Below are 23354 nucleotides of genomic sequence, written 5' to 3'. Positions count from 1 at the left end.
TATTATTATACACAAATCTTTTGTATGCGTTATGTCGTTACGTCTCATGTTTCTCTTTCTGTTAAGTCCATGGCGGACAATGACATTTTTATAATAAATTAAATACTATGTTATTTAAGTGTTTGTATGTGATGCTTTTTTAAATCCTAAAACATCACAATCAGATACACATATTGCATTCAATTGTTAGTTAACACTTAACATGAACATGAACATTTTAAATAAGTATTAACTTTGTTTTATCATGAAATAAAGTCCATAATAATATAATATACAATATTATATGTAGGATAAGTACCTAAGATGATTTTACTTCCCTATATTTCAGGAGTTCATGTTTCAATAAAACATGATAACCCATGGGCTGTTACTATTGTTACGCCAATTATGAAGAGAGCACAGGAGCTTAAATGTTCAAGTGAAATAATTTTTATAGATTCAACTAGCAGTGTAGAAACAACTAATAGTACAGTTACTAATGTTTTAACCTCATCAAAAGCTGGAGCAATCCCTTTAGCTGTCATAATCCACGAAGGCCAATCTGAGAATAGTTATATTGGGGCATTTACACTTCTTCAGGAAAATTTCCCTTTAAGCTTTGGTGGCCATGAGGTAAAACACAACAATGATATTTAGGTATTATTTATAAAGGCAAGGTAATGTGTTCAAAGTTAAAATAAGCTAGATTTTTATGAATTTAGTCTTTTTGTTTTATAACCTTATGCCTTAAATCAGTTATTATGATTTTAAATTTAAGTTAGTTATTTACAAATTACAAATTTACAAATTACAAATACAATCCCCAAGTATTTATGACTGATGATTCCACTGCCGAAAAAAATGCATTACTTAGACTATGGCCGAAGGCCAATCAATTTCTTTGTAATTTTCACATGGCCCAAGCAGAATGGCGATGGCTTCATGATTCCAAAAATGGAATTAATCTTTCTGATCGTATGCCATTGATGAAGCTATTTCAATCGGTAATATTTAATTTTGATGAACACAATTCAGTTAGCTTATTAAATTACAATACGACAAACCAATCAATAAAAGTTGTACAAGTTCATAGTAATTAATAATTACTTTACATTATATACCTAGTTTAAATTATACTATCCTAATCATAGACATTAAAATTTTTAGGCAATGTATTCTGAATCGAAAAATGACTTTCAGATAATTGAAGCTCGTATTAAAAAAGAAGCACCAGTTAATTTTATTAAGAGATTTGAGAATAACTGTAAAAGACAGAAACAGTGGGTTCGTTATCATAGATCAAACATTATTTATCGGAATCATGATATAAATAATTATGCCGAAGCATCAATTCGAATTATGAAGGATATATTATTAAATAGAACTAAAGCATACAATGTTGTTGCTCTTCTAGATTTTATTATGTCAGTTGGTGAAGAGTATTTCACTCTTCGTATACTTAATCATGCACATGGTAGGCATTTAGAAACCCAAAGATTATATACAAAGTTATGTTCTAAAATGATTGATATTAATGTGAGTGATGTAAAAAAAATTAATGAATCCACCTATGTTATTCCAAGTGTAAGCAATACAAGTGAGACATATTTAGTGAATATAGACAATGGAGTTTGTACTTGCAAAATGGGACATACTGGATCATTTTGTAAACACCAAGCATGGATACATAAAAACATAAAAACACAACTTCCAAACGCACCGGCTGTCACATTAGAAGAACGCCATACACTTGCTATGTTAGCTTTGGGAAGTAGTAAGTGCCCAAAACCAACGTTTTTTTTAGGATTAAAAGAAAATGTATCAACTGCATCTAAGTCAGAAGATATAGAAAATATTGATAAAGATGTACAAAAATTGGAAGAAACATCAAATGACTTAACATCTATTGAAACATCAAATGATTTACAGAGTAATATAGAATGTCACATGAATGAAAAGTCTCCTCAAGAAGTAGCATATGTCCAAAATGAATGGAATAGATTACAGAATATGATACCAACGTTACCACCATCAATACTTAAAAAAATAGGAAACAGATTAAGCCATGTAAAAAATGCATCACAATTTGCTAACTTAATGTGTTCGATGAGTAGAGCATCTTCCAATATAAACAGGAGGAAAGGTCAAATTAAAGTACAGCCAACATCAATAAGTCGTCGTAAAACAGGAGTTACACATGGATCTCGGAAAAAATAAATGCTGGTAGAAGACCATCTAGTCAGGGAAAAAACATTATTCAAAAGAGACCTCATAACCTGAGATACAATGCAGCTCAAAATCAAATGAATGCCAAAAGTCATTAGAATCTAGTATAAGTTTAATTTTAATACAATAATAATTTAAAATATTTGTAGATTGTAAAATATTAAACAATTATTTAATAATGCTTATTAATTATAATTTTATAAGATTCAATAATTTCCATTTTTTTAGAAGAATGAAATAAAAAATGTTTTTCCAAATTATGTAATTTAGTGTGTATTTGGTACTTTTCATTTGTTTATAAAAAGTCAATTTTTTAGGGTCTTATTACTTAGATATCTATTATAATAATCAATTCTTACCTATTTTTAATCAATAATACAAGTTTAAATTAATAAAATATTAATTTAATAAGTACTCAACTGTTGACAGAAGATGGCTGTTAAGAATTTTAGATACCAAACTATCTTTAAGTTCCCTAGTATTATTGATGGTCAAATTAAAGTTGGACTGACAGTATAGTATGTCATTTAAACAATGAAAAATATGTAACATTATTTATGATTCTAAATTCTAATAATAGTATGCTGTAGTAAATTATAATAATTGAAAAACATAATATGATAAGGCATGAGGTACACTACATAATAAAAACATAAAAGTATAATGATGATTAATATATTTTGAGCTACAGTTAAATAGTACACACAATAAGATTAATAAATGTACATAATATTATTTTGATATGGAGAATCTGTTTAATATCATTATTCATTATGTTTAACAAAGACAAAAATATCAATATAAATTATAAATAACTTAATAGAGTATTAATATTTTTTGCAGACATGTTGCAAAATATGAAAATTAATTATAAAATAGATGTATGGGACTGTAAAGTGTTGAGTATGTATATGTTGTGTTGGATTAAAGTATGTAATACTGTAATTTCAGTAACACATCAATGATAGTTAACTAATAGACTACAAAATGTGATAGTCAAAGTGTGCACAAAATGTATGTAAGACATTGGTTTGCTTGACACATACAAAATAATTTTTAAAGAATTAATAAATTGCTAATACCTAGGTGAGTAACTACCATCTAAGTACCTACTTAATTGTTAATAATAAAATATTAGGTAGGTATTGATAATATTATAATACATATATATTATATTATTCTACCTATAATTGTGACTTATTAAGAGGTACTTAGTGTTAAATAGTATAGTATATAGTATTAATATAGTATATAGGTACCATCTAAATAATATGCACAGCATACGGAATAATATATAATTATATATTTTTGATAATAGGTAGTTGATAATGAATAGTATTACATTATTTACGCGCGGTTTTCAAATGAACCAATGAGCGTGGGATATTTATACATGGCGCTGGGGCACTAAGGGGTTTGGTAATACGCCACCGGGAGCTTGCAACTGCAGTCGGTACGTAAGTTCAGATTGGGTGTACGACTGTGACTCAATAAGCCACACATTTAAAATTACTGACTTAATTATGGCATAAATTGGTAGAATATAAAATCATAATATTTATATGGTAATAATAATAATAACTAATAATCTTCCTCATTTAATAACAGTTAGGTATGCTAGGGATATTCAAAAAATATGCAAAACTTAAAATTTATAAAATAATAATTTTCTGATTGTCCAATAAAACCAAGCAAATTGTTATGTGTGTTACATACTTCAAAAAATCATAATAGCTAATGAAAATATATAGTAATCATCAAATATCTCGGACGTAGGTATTATGTTAGTCATTTCATAACATGAATTGTGAACTGAAATGTGTTAGTGTTAAGTAATTTGTAGATATTCTAACTTCTATAATAAGTTTTAAATATATACATTATTATAACTATTCTCTAGCACTATAATTTTATTTTTCCTTATGAATTTTTGAACTCATTTGGTTAAGATTTACTATTAAGTTCTACAAAATCAATGCCTTATTGACGATAGTGTAGTTTCCATATGCCCAATATACAGGTAAGAAAATAAAACTGTAGGATTAGCTAGCATTAGACCTTTTTTTATCTAACCGGTACGCTAATGGAGTTTTCTATCGCCAGCCATTCCCACGCTGATACCTGCTAATGAGTAATGACTAATGACTATACTTAATACATTTGGTGATAGAACCAAGCTCACAAGTCGTTATAATAATATATTAACTACGAAGGAATATCGGTCAACGTGGCGCCGGAGACATCAAGTTTTGTAGTATACAATTTGTAACGCTAAAGAAAAGTGATAAGAGAAAAATGTTGTTACTAATGGAATCCGATTTTGTTCGAATTACCTTTTTACATTAACGTAGGTACCGGTTTGTCATGATTTGTATTCCTTGCGCGGCCTACTTATCAGTGTGGTAGATACCTATATTATTCAACCTATAACATGCCAGGTTAGTGTATACATTTATGTATAGCATATTGTTTAGCGCAGCAGTTCCCAATTATTGTGAAGCCACGGACCCCTAGCTATAACTTAAATTGGTCCACGGACCCCTTTTTTGTAAATACTTATTTTTCAATTTTATTTAATTAAGAAAATGAAAAATAAATTTTTACGATTTATTTTCAATATGATTTAATTTTTAATTTTATAAACATTTTCGTAATATAATAGAAACAAAATATATATATATATATATATATATATAAAATATATATATTTAAAAAAAAATTATTTGATTCAATCTTTATGAGACAAGTGAAATCTTTCTCTTGCTGCATTCTTGATATTTTAACTCTTAAATCAATGTCAATATTAAGTCTATTACGATATTTGTTTTTCATGTAATAGTAGCCAGTTGGTAGAAAATGCTTGTTTGCATCTATATGTTGTGCAAAAAGGGATCAAATGTCTTAAAGCTTTCTCAGTCAGTTGCTTTTGATCATTTTGAACAATTAACCAAAAATCAATTAGTTTTTTATCGTTGAAATTATTTTTCATCGTTCCATTAGTTACCAAATCAATTAATTCATCTTGTTCCTGTTCAGAGAGATTTCCTATTTTTTCAATATCACAGGAAATTGGATTTCTTACCCATGTATTGTTTGGGTCAGGTTGATGAAGATATTATTTCTCAATATTTTGGCCATGCTCAACAAGTGTTTATGTATTTCACTCTTTACCTTCTGTGATAGACATTCACACGAAGATTCCAAAAAAGCTAGTAATGTCAGAAAGTTACTGAAAGAGTTCTTTTCTACACGTATTGCTCAAACTTCGAACTTTTTTATAGTTGCTTCGATTTTATCCTCAACTTAAAAAACATCAATATAAATTCCTTGTAAACTTAAATTTAGTGTATTCAAGTATTCAAACATATCAGCCAAGTAAGCTATCCGAGACAGCCAAGAAAAATTAATTAACGAAACCTGCAAACCTGGTGTTTTAAATTATTGTGACTAACGATTTTTAATTTTTTTAGCTACAATAAGAACAACTCATAAGGAACCTTGTATTAAATTTTCAAGTTTTTTTGGTCGTCCAATATTTTTTACGGGCACTTCAAAAAAAAATTCTCAAAAAAGTTGAAAATTTCAGTGGTCTTTAAATAACTCAAAAAGAGTCAAAATTTCAAGTATTTTCAGTGATTAGTTTTTGAATTAAAACCATATAAAAAAATCGATTTAGTCGAAAACTGATTTTGCGTAAAAATTCCCATTTTTCCTTTTGATTTTCTTGATTTTTTTGAAAACTGTTGAAAAATGTATACTTTTTACCTTTTTAATGCACCAAGGATCTTCAATTTTACATCCACCCCCAAAATTTGAAATTGAAACATTATTTCGACTAGTTATGCTGTACACAGACACAAAAAAAAAAACACACATCATTGTAAATTCAATACATTCATCACTTCGTTCAGAATCTGAAACTTAAAAATTGATAAAAAATGTTGTCGATATATTCAATATAACCAATTTGTAAATCTGATTTTTAGAAAAATTCATATGGTAAAAACACTTATTTAAGTCAAATGGCTGATTTTTTCCAATTTTATTAAATATCAATATTTTCGTTGAGTAAATTACGATCTAGTTTATGTTAGAAACCTTGTAATTTCATATAATAATAAAGTTTTTTTTAAATATTTTATAAGAACATTTTTAAATAAGTGCATGTTAAAATCTTATTATTTTTTTATCGTATTTATTTTAATAATATGTGATGTATAATCTATAAATTCTTATAATTACTATATTTAAAAAAATTGTAAAAAATCAGCCTTTTGACTTAAATAGGTGTTTTTACCATATACATTTTTCTGAAAGTCAAATTTACAAATTTGATATTGAATATTTCGAAAAAAAAATTTATCAATTTATAAGTTTTTTTTTTTATTTTCAATATGCAGTACCTCCAGCTGGGTGCCGAACGAGTCGCTCCCATCTGGTCATAATGAAACATGGCCGGTTTGGCGAACACTAAACAGACTTAGGACAGGAATTGGACGAACGAAAGACAATCTAATAAAATGGGGATTGCTAGATAGCACAGACACCTTGTGCATATGTGGAGAAGTACAGACAATGCAACACATTATCACATGCACAGCTTGCTCCCAAACCTGCACCACAGAAGACATTCACAAAGGCACAAGCCAAGGAATTAACGTAGCCCGCATCTGGGCAGAAATAATATAAATCCACCATTAACGTACCTTTCTATTTTACCTTATTTATTAATATTGTGAATGTTTATTTTAAAGTTAATTTTATTTATTTATTTGTTTATTTTATGCTATACAACTTATATCATTATTATTATTACTGTTACACTATGCGCCTGACACGAATAAAAAAAAAAAAATTTTCAATATTAAAAAATAAAAAATAAAAATGTATCTTAAAAATGTAGCGCAAATGTCTATGGATTATATTTAAAAGAAATTTTTAAAAAATATTGATTAGAACAAAAGTTATTTCATTTGTCAGAATGTCAGATCTCTTTGGGACACTCTGTATACAGTAGATAGCATTTTCCTGATAATTGTCAGTTATACCTATACTATAATAAGTTATACCTATACTATAATTAGCCTAATGAAATATTATATTTTGATTGAAATTAAGTCAATATTTTCTGTAGAGAGTTTATGAGGAAAGTACAAATCCAATCGCGAGCAAAGTTGTTAAATAATATTATTATATTATATTTACTCGTATTTATAAATTAATATACCATCATTATTTAAAGTAATATTCAAAGATAGTGTTTCAATTCGATGTTTTGTAAACTTTTACATATTATTGTAATTTACAAAATAGGTACTCAAAATAAAATTATATATTTCAAAATAATTTTTAATAAATATTTCTATAATACTATACAAATAATTACCTTATAAAAATTCAGTTTGTTGACACGTTTGACCATAGAATATATAGATAATTTTAATAGATTCACTAGGAACTTTATTTAATTCAGTTGACATTTTTTTTTGACACAAATGCCTCTCTGTGAAGCATACAATGAGTCCATTCGGGACCTGGGGCTACTTTTTTTATACGTCGTACCACACCAACATGTTTACCCGTCAACGATGCCACACCATCAGTAAATACACCTAAACAGTTTGTCCACTGAGAATTGTTTTCAAAAAAATAAATAAAAATAAATCTAAAGAGGTATGCACCGGTTTTTGTTGTGCTCAAGCTATTGCTCGTCAAAATAATACCTTATAAATACAGATAATATATCTTTATTTTGAACGTCTGCACTTTCATCTAATTATGGGTTTTGAGCTTAATCTGTTTGATAATTGTTGTTTTATGTTTTCGCATATATCAACAATGCGTCTCTGAACAGTATTTAATTTATTTGCCATTTATTTTCCTAATATTTCTGTACCCATATCTACTGCAGCGGGCAGAATAAGATTTTCACTAATGGTATGAGGTTTATTGTTTTAGCAATTCTATATGCTAATAAATATGAAGCCTTCACAGCAGAAACTGTAGCATGACAATAGGTCTTCATAGCATCTGTATTACTTTTAAACTCATCATTTAAGTGTTCAAAATATTCAATAGGTTTGTTTTTTACGTTTGGGTGTTTGGTATCGAGATGTCTTTTTAATTTAGAGGATTTTAAACTTTCATCAGCTAAAATTTCCCCACATACAACGCATTGTAGTTGAACCATTTTATTAATTTCATAACGTCGAAATCCAAATTTAATGAAATCTGTAGGTAGGTACTATAACTACGATTACCTGATGTTTTCTTGTTTTATACTGAACTGACTAATATAACTGGTTGGTTAGTACCACTGACTGTAGTTTTACGAATCAAAAATGTATTTATTAAGTACAAATTTGTTAAAATAGTTAAAAATGAGTGTTTAATCATAAACTCTTCGTAGTCTCGATGTACCGCTCGTTGCTCAACTGCATATTATTATGGATTATGGACAAACGACCGAGACCAGTCATTAGTCGTTAGCATATTTACCGATAATATAAGAAATACTCGTAATAATTTTACGTCAATTATTCTACAATACTAGTTAGACATCACATTATTAGTATACAACGTAGATTATAGAATTAAATAGTATGAAATAAAATATAACATAATTATTTATTAAATTACGGCTAAAATAACCGTAATCGTAACCGCGAGTCACGACCTATCAACAAATTTCGCAATTCATGGTTTGGGAAACGCTGGTATAATTCAATGTGTATCATGGGTTATTTATACGGTCAACAGTAGGTATTTGTACAGACGTAAATATGACTATTTTAATGAACAAATATGGAATTATAATAATAATAATTATTATTATTAATGTAGAATATGTAAAATTTATGTAATTATCAAGAAATATGCAATTAATATGTATTTTTATTCAAATATGCAAAAATATGCACAAAAAATTAACCATAGAATCTACACAGTATAAAACAGTCGACATTTATAATCAACATTATTCTAGGTGAATTATAGGAGAATATTATAAATTACATATTATAAATCTGGGCCATATTATTACAATATAAGTACAATTTGTTAAAAAAAAATATTTTTAGTGAAATTATGTAATAAATTTAAAATATTTTTAAAGCATTTTGGAATTTGTCAAAAATAGAGACAGATATATAATAAAATAGGAATGCACCACCTGTAAGCGATTTCTGCGCACGCCTACGATGATCTTTAATAATACGTCAATAATACCTTCGACACGCTACTAGTGGTAAGAACCATCACTACGGTAGCCGCCCCACCGCTGAAGTGGCTTATAAATCCAGAACGCAGAGCTAGGGTCGTCATTCGAGTACTAACCGTACCATTAACTTCTCAGTTCTTGCTCAGTTTGATTTCATTCAGTCCATTTAAATTCTTATTTTTTACTTTTTTATACTACTCGCAACGCGATGGAATATAATTATATGGCAAATATATTAATGTTAATAGCTATCGTCTCCTCAGTCGTGGCAACTACGATGACAGAGGAAGAATTGAAAATCAAAGGTAACCTGCTTATATTATGTTATTAATTATATTAAGTTTACATTATGTACCTATCTAAATAATTTATAAATATGTTAAATATGTAAATTTTAATTCAATGGTAAATAATAATATTCATAAGTGGAGACGGTCCATCAGCAGGATATGTTTTAAAATACACGACTATCGATAATTTGGAACTTGTGGTAAATCAAAGTATTGATCGTTCTTATAAAAATCTCAAAGTAATTAGAATAAAAACAATGCACTTTAAGTACATTTACGGTACTCGTTATAAAAGTTTAAAGAGAACTAGACGTCAAAAAACGACAATTCGAAGTTCAAAGCTTATAAATTCGAAACGTATTCACCAAAATGTATTTCTTATCATTAATAGTTTACTTTAAAATCGTATATTAGTTTAACTTATTATTTTCAATAACTATCGAATTATTATCGCTGATATGAATTTTTTTTCAGAACTCAGTAATTTGAATGTTTTTTTTCTTCCCACTTGATATTTCGAAACACTCGGCGATTCGAATTGTCGTTAATGCGAAATTGTTCATAAGTCCCACCAACTTTGAATTATAATGAGTAAACTGTATATTTTACTATATATCATTATATTAATATTTCTACCTGTTAAACAACGCTTAGAACACACTTACACGCTGCAACCTGTTGAAATTTGGTTCTACGTGACACTGTCATATATATAGTGGCAAATGTTATGTATTTAACATAAGATGATATATAAGACCCTTAAATTTTATTGATAATAATAGCAATAATAAACATCTCAAAACATGTCATTAGTGAACTTAAATAATTATGTTTTACACAAAAAATCTCATTTCAATGATGCCATGAACAGTGTTGAAGATAAAACTTCTGCTTACTTATTTAGATTGACTTAAAATTTAGTTGAGGTCAAATTTGAAATATGAAAATGTAAATGCATATTTTATCATAATGCATTATAATAATTTTTTTAAATGTGTATTTTCTTTATTGAAACGACACAGGTGATAACCATGGAAAGGTGACCAACTCTTATTGATATATGTAGTCTTAAAATAGTATTATCTGCACAAGTAAAAACGCTTAAGTTTTATAATAAAATTTAAAAAATTTGGAACGTTTTAAAAATTTATTTTTTGGTGGAAGATTGTGGGGATGGATTAAACATTTTATAGATTATTTTTTTCATTTTCTTATCATTTTAATGTCTTATGAACGAATATTTAAATAATTTTCTATGCTTCTTAGTCCTTAGATACAGACCATCATCGAATTATTCACATACTGTTCCTATTGATATTAATTATGAATTATTATAGAATTTCACTTAAATTTAAAAATCTATTTCAATTATGATAAATTTCAATGCAAAGCGCATACTTTCTTGTTTGATTTCATGACAATGCTTCCGAAATGGGTACATAATTCGTTTCCCGTAATGAGTGTTTCAAACCTAAAATTTTATTTTGTATTTTTCCATATTTTTACGTATTTTTATTTTTAAAGCGTTTTTAGCACTACTATTGGGTCATGTTGTTGGTTTTTAATGCATATTTGTTTAATATATCATACAAATTAAGCCTATTATATTAATGTATATTTTGGTATGTTTAGAATATTGCTCCAAAACATATGTGTATCAACATCAAAGTACCATTAAGTCAATTTTTATAATTTTTTTTAAATAAAATAATAAATAATCATTATCTTATTTATACAATATATGTTCCAAATGTTATAAAAAAAGAATTATGTATGATATTTTTAAAATCATTTTTGGTTATTTCTTAGAGTATATTATTTTGTATGGTCATAAGTGCATTTAAATCTGGGCCCTAATTATGAGTTAATGCCTAATTAGATTTAATGCCTATTCAAAAGATAAAAAATTTTAATTAATATTTAATATATAAAATGCCTAGGAATTCTATATAATACCTGGTGGTTTTTAAAAAAGTGTATAATAATTTTTTTTTTTATACACATTTCCTAAATATTCTGTATAATAACTAGGCATTTCATAAAATGACAAACACAAATTGGTAATCTGTAGAATAGTGAAATAATCCAAAAAAATAAATTTCCTTCTATAATAATTAAGACAATTATTAATTTTATTAGCTCACAAAAAAATATTTATTACAAAGTAGGTATGAATTTAATATTACAGAATATAATGCATAAAAATGAAAAAAAATAATAATTTGTAAATTGTATGGGTAGTGTACTAACATGCAGTTATTAATTATTATTACTATCATATTATTCTATAAAATACAAAAATCTATGTAGAACGTAATTAAGAATAAATAGAATATACTTTTTTAAATTTATTTTAAACTTTGTTAAGACAAAAAACAAAATAAATGTTAATAATAGGATTCTATTATTACAAAAAAAAAAAAAAATATATATTAATAATTTCATATGTTTAAGTTAATAAAAATTGGTTAAATTTATTTATTGCAACACTGTAAATTAGGATGACATTTTGAATTACAATGAATTTTATTTTTTAAACGCTTATACATCTGTTATTTTGACATCTTGTTGAACATGAACATTTAATAAAGCCTTGTCCAGGAATTCTACTTCATTAAATTTATTGATATTACAGATTACTAATGGATTTATTTTAGGTGAAGTTACATTGTCAAATATCAATAGGTGCTGATAATATGGATTTAATATATTACCTATACATAGTTTGGCATTTCATATAATGCTTAGGTAATTTAAAAATTTTTATAAATTGCCAGCTGTAGTTGGTGTTATATATAATTCCTAGACATTTTATAAAATACCAATATTATACACATTGCCGCTAACATATATATATTAGGTAATATCACAGATTATATAAAACCAGATGGTGCACTCCCTATTCGGCCCATGTAATTCTCAAAAATGCGAAAAATCAAAACCTACCTAAAATCAGTGTCACTACGGATAGGGAAAATAAGGCTTTATAAGAAATTATTGTTTATTAACTACACATCACTGACTTTTTTGACACTGTTCAGCCGTTGTACCACAGATTATATAAATATATATTTAAATATATACTACCGAATTACTGTTATTGTTTTGCTGCTCATTGCTAAACGTACGCGGTATGCTGAGTGTTAATTTTTTTATTTAATCTTCATAAATTATTTTTGCAACAATTATTTTATATTTATTTAATAATAAAGAAAATATTTTTCATATTTGATTCTGTAAGATACCCGATTTTTGATATCTGTGAAACTTAGTATAATATTTCATGTTAAACCATGCCCGTTTAGTTAGCTTTTCGAATTATTTTTTGGGCGTAAAATTTAAAAATTAAAAATCGGGCTTCTTTTACGGAATCTGATTTTAATCTTCTCTACCTATATATTTTTTTTTATTTATTTATCTTTTGTGTATTGAGCTTGTGAAGAACATTAAAATAAACAAGCTAACACTTCTGCCACAGACCAAAATTTGTTTTTATTTTAAAAATAATGTATTTCCTCCTTGTCTTTGTGATGTACACAGTAAAATATTTTTAAATTGTGTAACAGAGTCACTATTTCTTGAAGTGTAAATAAAAATATCGAAAAAGAGAAAACAAATTTAGTATTCTGGAATAATATGCACAAAAAAGTATTTTAAATATTTAAAAAACACTTCTCAAAAAATGTTGGGGAAGTATTTGTGTGCTTAACATGAATATCTGTTAAAAGTTTTTAAAAATACAAGTAGATTTGATAAACATAATTAAGATTATAACAGACTAATCAATATGTTGAATTAAAGCTACGCAACATTTTATATGATTTTTGGAATTCCATTAGCATTGAGCCATTGACGCTCAAAGTACAATAATATTATATTATTATGTATTAAATATTATTTGATACAATAATTAAAAATTATGGTAAAAGTTGTTGTACATTAATTTATTTCTCTTATGTGACCCTACTGATTTGAGGTAGGTTCGTGTTATTAGTAAATTGAAGAAGTGCACCATCTGGTTTTATATAATCTGTGGTAATATTATCAGTACCTATTGATATTTGACAATGTACCTTCACCTAATATAAAGCCATTAGTAATCTGTAATATCGATAAATTTAATGAAGTAGAATTCCGACTGCCGCAGATAACGCGATAACTTTGTCACCGTAGTTAACAAAAAAAAGAGCCACGTGACTATTGGTTACTAAAAAAATATGATGTTTTGGTCATTAATAATAATAGTAAACTAATTTATCCTGTTAAAAATAATGATAACAATATTTTACATTATACAACAGAAAGTGATGTTTTTAATGTGTTACATGATGCTCACCAATCGTTAGGACATGGAGGAAGAGACAGAATGTTGTATGAGCTCAATAGTAAGTTGAGTTAAGTAACAGATGTAAGTGTTTAAAAAATAAAATTCATTGCAATTCAAAATGTCATCCTAATTTACGGTGTTGCAATAAATAAATTTAACCAAATATAATATAATATTGTAATAAGGATATGATAAGGAATTGGATCATACGAAAAATGTTTCCTTCGAAGAACCGTTCGTTTTAATAAACCACGAGTTAGCAATCTAGTTTATTATCTATATGTGTGTTGACAAATTACTAGACGCCATGCCATACAATTATGGCCGTATCATAATACAAATTCTTTCAAAAAAAAATATTTATTGATACAATATTACACCGAGTTACAGTGGTGCCCGGCCGCCCCCCTAAATAGATCAATATTTGGCCACCCGGGGCAAATGTCCCCATTGCCTCCCCCCCCCCCTAAATTTGGCGCTGTACTTAATTCGATTATAATATTAATTTAGTTCTCAATCATTATTTAGTAATAAAAAGGCAACAACTCCATTCATTGGAATTTAATACTTAATTTTGTACAATGACGTATAACACAATATAATTTTGAATAAGAATATATGTTTAATAGTTACTATACAAACAATGTAATTTGCATGTGATGTAAATACGGTATGTGTCTTCCTGTGTGTTGCAGCTCATGATATTTACTATCGTTTATGTCCTCCATTTGGAAAAAAGACAAAATTTGAAGTAGAGACTATTTCAACTAGGTCAATGATGTTCGGGTGTGCCTATATGGGACTGGAACATGTTCCGTTATTTCATTTGTTGTTGGAGCGTCCTGAAGAGCAAATCGCGGGACACGGAAATTGCAGAAATACATATAGTACGTTTAAAGAATAATTATTTTTTTTATTAGCTTTATTTAACTATTATAGCTCAACAATTATGATATATGATAATACAAATAAGAATCACAAGAAATGTGAGAATTCAAGAATTAAAATATATAAACGAACTATAAATATAAATATATTGTAGTACACAAATTATTTTATGTAGGAAATCGTAATGAGTTACAAAATAGGTAGGATGTAGATATAATAGCTTTTATGAATAGATTATGGGGAATTCGTCGCGAGCTTAAAAATAAGTTTGGTGAGAAGGGAAAATAAAGGGTTTAATAAGGATTAGATATCAACAAAAAAGCTGAATACTGTCTTGGAATTACTGTTTAACAATTAAAAATTATATTATACACACTCATAATTTATAAAATACTAATAGTATTAAACCAACGGTAAATATTTTTTATAATAACAAATTTAATATAATAATTGAGTGGCTTTGTAATTTAAAAAACAATTTACACATGTTTTGTAAAAAAATTCATAATAAACAATTTAACAATTAAAAATTATATTATACACAGTACACACTCATAATTTATAAAATACTAATAGTATAAAACCAACGGTAAATATTTTTTTTATTATAACAAATTTAATATAATAATTGAGTGGCTTTGTAATTGGTTTTTGTATGGTAAATACCAAAACAAGGTGTTACACATAATCCTACATCACATGAATCACACATATATAATGTGTCTTTTCTTTTATTATTAAAACACATAAAGTTCTCCAATATCTGTTGGCTTCCAATATTTCACTCTAGATTTTGGGGCTATGTCTTCTGTTATTAAATATTGCTCTGCATACTGATTAGTTTCAAACGCCACTTTTCCAAGGACAAACTCTGACATGAATGCTTCAAAAAAATCTAAAATAGGGGACTCATCACTCAACCCAAATTCGTGTTTTTGAACTCCACACTATGTAAACAACATAAATTACAGAATAAAACTAGTTAATTTTTTGTATTTTTCCTACTAATATAATATATAACACTTGTTTGTACACACATTTTAGAACTATTATATTATTGTAGTAATACTAGTTTTTATTTATTGTTTATTAATTTACAGAATAAAAATTCCTTAGTTAGTACAGCACACAACAATACCATATACAAGGGGCGAAGGCCCAAAAATACATTGTACTGCAATAACAAACAATTATAAGTATTATTATAATATAATTTTAGTACATAAAATATATTACCTTAGATGAGTTAAAATGAATGGCCTTGGGGTTAAATTTTCCTGTTGACTTCCATTTGAAGTTCGGTGTATGCAAAGGTTTATTTACATGTTTTTTCTTTTATTTCGTTCAAAGACACCAGTTGCACCAGTTATATTTTGAGCAACTGACACTTCTAGTAAAGTTTCAATTGTTTCAGATGTTCCTGATGGTTGATCTAAAATAGATAAATAGTATATAAAGTTATTGTATATTATATTAGTAAGGTAAATCATTTAGGAATTATAAGCTACTGTGTATCGCACAACAGTATTTACCTTGTTCGACATCATCATCATATGATTGAATTTGTTCTTCTCTGTTATAACGTGACAAAGGTGGCGATTCCAAAGTAGCTGTTGAACAGAAAAGAAAGTTTTATATAAATCATTTATAGAAATAAAAAAAAAATTATGTATTATAAATTATAATTACCTGAATTATCAACATCAAAACTCAAATATTTAAGAAACTCATCATCTGACTCCTCGTTAGCTAATAGGTATATTATCTAGTTCATTCAAAATATCGATGTCTGACAACATATTTTCAAATTGTTTTCTTTCAGAAAACGAAAAAAACCACTCGTTGAAATCGTACTTATGACGAAATTTTACAAATGAAAACATTATCACAGGCTAAATAGTGATATTATATATTTTATAAATAACCTTCTATATAAACAAATACTACTTATATTATTACCAATATTACCATTTAATATTAAAACATTTAAAACCAGTAAATAAATTTTAAACGCAAGTAATGCAACAGCGTAATCAAAAATCTGATTTGAAATATATCGGTTTATCAATAATTAATGCTAGATTGGGAACCCTGGAAAATTAAAAATTTTATTTTGTTTGTAACTTCTTTGACAATTGTCGGATTTTTATTTTTATTATCTCTTTGGAATTGTCTAATCATTTACCATACGTTCGTGTTATCACATCAATAAAATCAGCTATTGTTGATTTTTAAAATGAAAAGACGCATATGTGCGTCCATAGCACCACGGAGTTGCTTAGATTGGACGTATATATGCGTCCATAGCAGTGAAAGGGTTAAAAGTTGAGCTGTGGCTATGTATTAGCATGCGATGGCCCGGGTCAGCCGTTTAGCGATGTGACGACGTGTGCAAGAGTCTCGAATTTGAGGATCTGCAATGCGTTAGGTTTCGTTTTTGATTCGATTCATTTCTTAAAAATTAGACCCTTTGTAGGAAGCCAAGTGATCACTGAAGCGTAGAGCGCATTTAGTCAGGAGGCTACAATAATCTTTGGCTCAAAGTACGGTAAGATTAATATCAATGTGTGGAATACATTATAATAATATACATATGCTATGCATTATTCGTATATAATATGTATAGTGAAATTTACTATAAAGGCACAATTAACATTTTAGTAACATGTTTTATTGGGGATCAGTAGATCACGGATATATTGATATATAATATGCACTTGCATATTTATTCTGGTTGATTGTATATTTGTATGATAATGTGCTAAGTGAGTGTACAATTTGTTTCGTAATATAATAATTTAAAAAATGAAACTTTTTTAGTGTATATTTTGATGTTTATCCATTTCTTTTCTTTTTTTTAAGTGCTTATTTTATAATTTAAATTGAATATTTCATCTTTTAGTGCATATTTCGTAGTTTTATTTTAGACATTTTTGAAATATACATAATTTATTTTAATATACACAAGAATAAAATATTATATTTTTATAATTTCAATTAATATCAAAATAAATTAATAAGTACTTGTAGGTATAAACGGTTTTTCCAAATATCTTAGACCTTAGAATTTATAACAATAATCGGAGAAATAATATACAAAATGGTCGCAACCGTTTGGACTTGGCCATTTAGACTCGAAGTCATTCAGACGCAACCGTTTGGGCACGGGTATATTTAGATGTTGGGTGCAAAAAAACATAAATAATAATAAAACATTTATTTTATTCAGTTGTACGTAATTTTATATTAGGGTATACACTTTGTTCGAATATGGCGTCAAATATGTTAATATATACAAAAATAAATATCTTAATAATTCCATCAATTATAAATTATAATCATACAAATATAAATAACAATGTATACAAATAAAAATACAATTACAAACTTAATAGTGTTGGGCTATCCCTCTCAAAACTGACAAAATTCCATTTTGGTCATAATTTAGAATCCTTTTATCAACATCAATATATTTTGTAAATTTCTTAGGCGGACTATTTCCTACCTCTAATTGATTATAGTAAAAGTTTCTACCAATTGTACTTTTTGAGGACACGTTATAAAATACCAAAAACTTGGATGGTTTACGCCCATCTCCATATTTAGTCTTCGATTAGCAGTTTCGGCGTGGTGTCTGGTTCTGTGTTTTCCGTTCAAAACTATTATACATGCTCCAAACATCAGTTGGAAATAAAGGTAATCGACGACCTCTTCGATTTCTATTAATTCTTCACATATAATTGTCTTCAAACCAATCTAGTAAGGGCTATAATTATTGGTCTGATAAGTAAACGACAGCGATTCAATCGCCAAATCAATATCATTAATAGGAATAAATGTCAATGCTTCAACGATTTTCACTAAGATTGAAAAATCAGAATTCTTTTGATAATTTAACACAATTTCTAGATCACATGATTTTTTATAAATATTTTTGAAAAAATGATAAAGACAACCATATATTTCAGTATTAGGATATTCAGTTTTTATAGATTTCAGTATTGCTTACTAAAAATCAGATATATAAAAACGAATAGTACGACTAACAGGTATTTGATATTAAAAAAAAAAACAAATAAAAATAAGTTTCTTATTACAATTTCATAATATTATTAATAACATATTTGATGCTATATTTAACTAAAACGTATATCCTAATATAAAATTACCTACGTAAATCCAAATAAAATATATATATTATTATTATTATTTACATTTTATTCACGTCTAAATGTACCCGCGCCCAAACGGCCGCATCCATTTATCCTAGATCGAATAATATACGTATACAAAGATAAAAAAAATATCGATTTCGTTCATTCACTATTGACATTATTTCATAAAAAAATTAAGAAAAGTATTAGTACCTACTAGGGTTCTATAATTTTAATTACACATTACAACATTACACGTTTCAACGTTATTTATATTTTAAAAAACATTAATAATTTTTTAAATAATGAGTGTTCAATGATAAAAGAATCACCCGGTATTTGGTTGGTTTTCATAAATCCGCACTCTAGTGATCAGTTATGTTGTGACAGTTTTTAAAAATACTAATATTGATGTTTAATACAATTATATTTCATATTTAACGTATTTATTGTTGACATTGGATACCTACGTTAAGGTGAATATTCAATATTGACATGCACCGGTGAATGTTAGAATTTTCAACACTATGAGTACTGAGTAGATATTATGACCCATCAAGATTGTGTAACCATCCAATTCAAAAAATGACAAAAGTCGGTAAAATCTACCTATTGAAATATTCAAGTTATTTTGTTAAATTATACAATTCATCAAACCTAACAATAATATTCAAAAACAACTTGAAACTACTAAAATACAAATTTTAATAATAAATTCTATTTACGTGATCACAAGTAACTTTAATTTTCATAATAATTTGTTGTTTGTTTAATATGTATACACTCAACACTGTCTTTACAATAGTATTAATATAAATTTATTAAGCCAATGCTGCATGTTGTTGCGGCTTCTAATAATTGTAATATAATTAAATAATTAATACATATTTTGTGGTTGATTTATAGTTAATCTTGTTCTTAACAGTAATTTAATATAAAATAAAATTATGTGATACATATGTTTTTTACAAAATGTCAACATCCACCAAAAATAATTAATGTACTTCACATTTAACAGTGTATATTTACATCTAAAAAGAAATTGACATTCACCAGAAATTTTGGTGAATGTGATATTAACTTTATAATTCCTTTATACATAACCGTATGCATGTTTTACAAAGCACCTTATTACGGGGGAGGGGGCATAGCCCCGGGGTGCTACAACTTTGTAAAACTTTATAAACACTCGGCTTAATATAAAACTTAACTATTAATAAAAAACTGTTAATAACCTACTATATTCGAGGGTAAAATATAATATACTAAAATTCATATTTAATATGCATTTTATCACACGTGTATACGCCCATGTAAACATGCTCATTAAGGTTATGTTAGGTTAGGTTAAACTAAATATTACATGTATATATCAACAAAAATTATTCCCTGGCTAGAACATTCATCATACTCGTTTATATTTTGTTCTGTTGTGTTCTACCAGATATGGACCACTACACTTTCGAGTGTTTGTCAAAAAGTAATCCAACCAACAAAGACGAATTAGCAATGGGCTGGCAGTATGTATCACTACTGGAACATACAGAAGACAAAAATAAAAACAATACGCAATCCTACAGATGTCTCGTGAGTATCTATAGTCTGTACTAATACTATGTCTACGTTTTATTTTATATTCTATATCATTGCAGTGAAAACTTCATAGAACCAATTTGATTATTCGAGAGGTCCGTAATTGGGCCACATGTTATCTACCTGATTCGAATAAAATATTTGTTTACATTTTATTACTCGACAATCGGGCCACAAATTAAATATATATTTTTAAAGTGCACCCGGAGATTGGTCCAATTAATGTATAGCATAAAAATATACGAATATAATATAACATTTGTTATGGTCTCACCGGGTTAGGTCTTACATTGTACGCACGTCGAATGTCGAGTCAGCGTTCGTTCCCCACATTACAAATAATTGTTCATACAGTAATAATATTATAATGCTAAATTATATACTAATAATTAATAATAATAATAATCAGGGTTCATAACACATTTATTAGACTAGTTATTATTTTTATTTCTAATACATAAAAAACAATTATTTTTAAATTATGCCACACGCATATTTCACAAATTTAATATAATATAATATAAAGTCAATACAATTAGTTAAATAATAATTATCATACATTTTTTTTTCTCATCAGTTAATAAATACGATTGTATAATCTGTGTAACTATTTTTCTAATACATAACAATATTGAAATTATTTCTTTAAATAATTTAATAGGTACCAAGCTTATTATTTTCCCTTCTTTATTTATATATATTTTTTGTCATTAAAAAAATATTTTTTTCTAATTTAAGTTCGTTTTTTGCTTTTCTTGTTATTTGTAATAAACAATATTAATTTAATAGTGGTCTAATCATCGGATTTACCTGTTATAAATGTAAAACTATAGAGACTCAATAACCTTTTTGAAAAAAAGATTAGGTAATTGTAGCACAAGTCCCAAGACGCCCAATTACTCACTTGCTGTTGATGGGGAGGGACACACGTGATTGGAGGTCATTCTTGTGCTCATCTATAGGTTTTCGATTTTACACGGGTGGTTGTGGTGATATAATACTCATTATTGGTACACTCAGTTTATTTTTATATAAAAATTGTATTTTCAGGGGTTAGTTTATAGTGATAATTAAAAATAAATAATAGGTCTAAATCGCAATAATTATGAACACGGCTCGGATTTTACCAATATCACTCTTGACATTACTTTGAAATGTACAGGTTAATATATAAACAAAACGTCATCGTTGTTAAACTAATTATGTAAATATTGGTAGGTAATTCAAAATGTTTATAGTCATTGTCCTTTTCTGGTAATTGTATTCTTCATTTGTGTAATTATGGCGGAAAGGAGAGAGGACACTTGCCCTCTGACATTTTGGTATTTGAGAGGGGGGTGGGAGGGAACATACCATAATTCGTAGTGGGTGTGCGAGACGCCAAAACAGTCGTCCATGGGCTTTATTTATGAGTCAAGTCAACCGTCATTTCTACCTGTCTTAGTTGTTAAGTTAATTTTAAGTGCACCCCAATAAATTGTATTGTACACAGTGACCATTGTACCAGACTGGATCAACCACACGGACCCATATAATCATAATATAATCTGTACCATCGTATATCCCTTTGTTGCTTCTGCTTCTCCGTATTACATTCGTCTTTCCTATTGTGGCCGTCGTCACTTCTGATACCGCTCCACGCTCTGCAACGTGTAAATCGACAAGCAATCTTTAAGTTGCCTATTCGATCCTAAGAGCATCAGATACGATGATAGATTTCCTATCAACGTTGTTTAATCAACAGTTATAACTTATAAGTTATAATTAATTCATTTTCTTTTTTTTTATCTGAATATTTCACTTTCTGTCTACAGTTGTACGATATGTTTGATGAAGACGCAAGGAAACTGAGAACAATCCGGATGGTGATTAGCAAGCCGGTAATAGGAGAGAAATTTAATGTAGACCAGTGTAAAGGGCTATCAAGACTTTTGGGACGAGATTTTCTGCCAATGATCCCCGAGGGAAAACGATATTGGTCCGATGGATCAATGTATCTTTATTCACTAGGGAAGAAGGCAAAAATTTTTTACACTACTACGATGAATCCGGTTACTATTAGTCCAAATACTACAACCAGTTTTCCAACTATAACTACTACAATTCGTCGTCCAACTACGACTACTACAAAACGTCCAACTACAACTACTACCAGACGTCCAACTACAACTACAACCAGTCGTCCGACTACAACTACTACAACCAGTCGTCCAACTACAACTACTACAACCAGTCGTCCAACTACAACTACTACAAAACGTCCAACTACAACTACTACCAGACGTCCAACTACTACTACTAAGCGTCCTAGTATTAATGGATATCATTATAGTATGGATGATTATTTTCTTGATCTTGTACTTTCTAATTTAAGGTAAAGTTCATTTGTTTTCGAAACAAAAACTATTTTTTAAAACATGTATGTTAAATGAAAGTTTTGTAACAAAACAAAAAAAAAAATATCAAGATATTTAATTTGATTTCATAAATATTTTATAGTCTTATGACACAAATAATATGCATGAGTGTATGTTTTATCATATAACAACTTAGTCAACTTTATGTGTATATTAATTAATTTATAACTAAAAACATTTTTGTATACATCTAATAAGATATAATAAAAAATTAAACATCGGCTATATATAATTTATTTATATTGAAATGGTGCCTAGATG

The 23354-nt window shown here is 27.5% G+C and overlaps 1 protein-coding gene across 1 annotated transcript; it reads left to right on the top strand.

The window, feature by feature from the left end:
* Positions 1–9543: 9543 nt before the first annotated feature.
* On the top strand, positions 9544–23223 carry LOC149059467 (uncharacterized). The gene is made up of 4 exons (XM_089218201.1): positions 9544–9729; positions 14737–14928; positions 20528–20670; positions 22491–23223. The coding sequence occupies exons 1-4, from the start codon at positions 9633–9635 to the stop codon at positions 23052–23054; spliced, it is 996 nt and encodes a 331-aa protein (XP_089074327.1). The 5' UTR covers positions 9544–9632; the 3' UTR covers positions 23055–23223.
* Positions 23224–23354: the final 131 nt, after the last annotated feature.

This window comes from Diuraphis noxia, unplaced genomic scaffold (assembly GCF_037042655.1).
Source record: "Diuraphis noxia isolate RWA-SAM2 unplaced genomic scaffold, SU_Dnox_SAM2 contig0001, whole genome shotgun sequence".
NCBI classification, from domain to species: Eukaryota; Metazoa; Arthropoda; class Insecta; order Hemiptera; family Aphididae; genus Diuraphis; species Diuraphis noxia.
This window is presented reverse-complemented; position numbering and strand designations above follow the sequence as displayed.